The sequence below is a fragment of the Ochlerotatus camptorhynchus genome, unplaced genomic scaffold (genome assembly GCF_037179485.1).
Source record: "Ochlerotatus camptorhynchus isolate MF236.1 unplaced genomic scaffold, CSIRO-AGI_Acam_v1.1 ptg000001l, whole genome shotgun sequence".
Taxonomy (NCBI): domain Eukaryota; kingdom Metazoa; phylum Arthropoda; class Insecta; order Diptera; family Culicidae; genus Ochlerotatus; species Ochlerotatus camptorhynchus.
In genome coordinates this window covers 201,384-203,388 of record NW_027040493.1, presented here as the reverse complement: position 1 = coordinate 203,388, position 2,005 = coordinate 201,384, and the positions used below count along the sequence as shown (strand labels likewise).

General features: G+C 43.1%; 1 protein-coding gene across 1 annotated transcript; it reads left to right on the top strand.

Moving 5' to 3' along the window:
- Positions 1-1,169: 1,169 nt before the first annotated feature.
- On the top strand, positions 1,170-1,577 carry LOC135696826 (postacrosomal sheath WW domain-binding protein-like). The gene has a single exon (XM_065216690.1). The coding sequence runs from the start codon at positions 1,170-1,172 to the stop codon at positions 1,575-1,577; it is 408 nt and encodes a 135-aa protein (XP_065072762.1).
- Positions 1,578-2,005: the final 428 nt, after the last annotated feature.

Genomic DNA, 2,005 nt, shown 5'->3' with positions numbered 1-2,005 from the left:
ATATAAACTGCATTGAATCAGTTCAAAAACAGTTTCTTTTATTTGCGCTAAGAAAGTTAGGCTGGACGAGTTTACCCTTACCATCTTATGAGTCTCGATGCATGTTGATCAATTTGAACGCACTTGAACAGCGAAGCCAGCTTGTAGTGATAGCTTTTATAAACGATGTAGTAGCACAAAGAGTGGATGCCACAGAGATTTTAGAAAATCTAAATTTTTATACTCCCACTCGTTCCTTAAGAAACATAAATATATTTTATATTAACAACCAAATAACAAACTATGCCATGAACGCGCCTTTAAATAGAATGATGTCTTGTTATAATGATGATTATGAAAGAATCCATTTGACAATGAACGAAAATGCTCTTAAAAAACGTTTCTTTTCGAGGTTAGTCAGAGATTGAAAATTAAAATAGATGTTAAGTGTTTTTTTGTAATTAAAACTGGTCTACAATTGATTGACGACGAATAAAAAAATAAAAAAAATAAAAAATCTGAGAAACATCTCGATGTTCATAAAATTACTATAAATTGGTACACGAAAAAGCGTTTTCAACGTGAGGGAACGAAAACATCTTAGTGAGAGATGATGATATGATGATGGTGGTCCCACCTCATACCCCTACAAAGGTTTGAGCTGGACGATTTATCTTTAAGATAATTAAATGCAAACATTTTAACCAGGTTAGCAAAAAAACGAGATGGTTACATTTACAGATATAAATTCCCTCTAGAGTTTACAGCTACTTCACAGTGATATAAATGTGAAAAAGCTTAGGCGTCCACGTCTTAATTCGCCTTTTTGTCCATCTAAAATATTCATAAGTATTACAAGCGATCAAGAGTTAATGAACAATCAACAAAGCATCCTATTACACTAGCAACTCCGCAAATTGATGCTATCATAATTTTCAGCAATGTCAGGAATGCTCATGAACCCCCAACATTTGCCAGAAAACTTACTACTTACTCAAGGTAAAAGTTGTTACCATCCTAAATGGTAACATTTTGTATTTTTATTTTGTGTGGGAACGTAGGGCACCATTTGTTCAGCAAACTTCCAATTTAAATTGCGAACGGTAGAACCGATAACGATTGTGGGTGTGTAGCGTTGCCTCTAGGCAGACGTGCGGTGGAATAATGGTAGAGACGGTAGTGGACGGAAGATGCGAAGCACGAGGTTCGCGTCACGGCAGGAAGATGAAGATCGTTGGTTAGAGGACAGAACGACGCCATCAGACAGCGACTATCAGATCATCGTCCGCAAGCCACCGCCTTCAGGCCACTGTTATCAGTTCACCGTCACCCGGTCACCGCCATCTAGGCACCGCCATCCGGGCATCGCCATCCGGGCACCGCCATCCGGGCACCGCCATCCGGGCACCGCCATCCGGGCACCGCCATCCGGGCACCGCCATCCGGGCACCGCCATCCGGGCACCGCCATCCGGGCACCGCCATCCGGGCACCGCCATCCGGGCACCGCCATCCGGGCACCGCCATCCAGGCACCGCCATCCGGGCACCGTCATCCGGTCACCGCCATACGGCCACCGCCATAGGGGTGCTTCCCTAAGGCTGCTACCATACGGTATTGGGCTGCCGCCATCTGGTCCCCAACATCCGGCTGTCATTAACTGGCCGCCACCATCTAGACAATACCAAGCTCATCATATTGGTTCGCATAACAAATAAATGTAAGGTAAATTCCACTTTTATAGTTGGATAGGAATTCCCCACAATCCGAGAGCTTCCCCACGCAAAAACGCCCTGGGACCCGGAACCAAAAGAGGCCTTGAGTGCCCACCCCAGGCAAGGTTGCAAAGACTAAAACAAGCTAAAACAATGTTTTTCTAAATTATGAAATAATTAGATGCCATGATCAAATTTTGAATTGGTAGGATACAAGAAGAGGTTGCAAAGAATGTGTTTGACATATTAAACCTGTTTATTTCACTTCATGAGAGTCACAATCAGCGATATTTCACAGACTCACTCACTCAC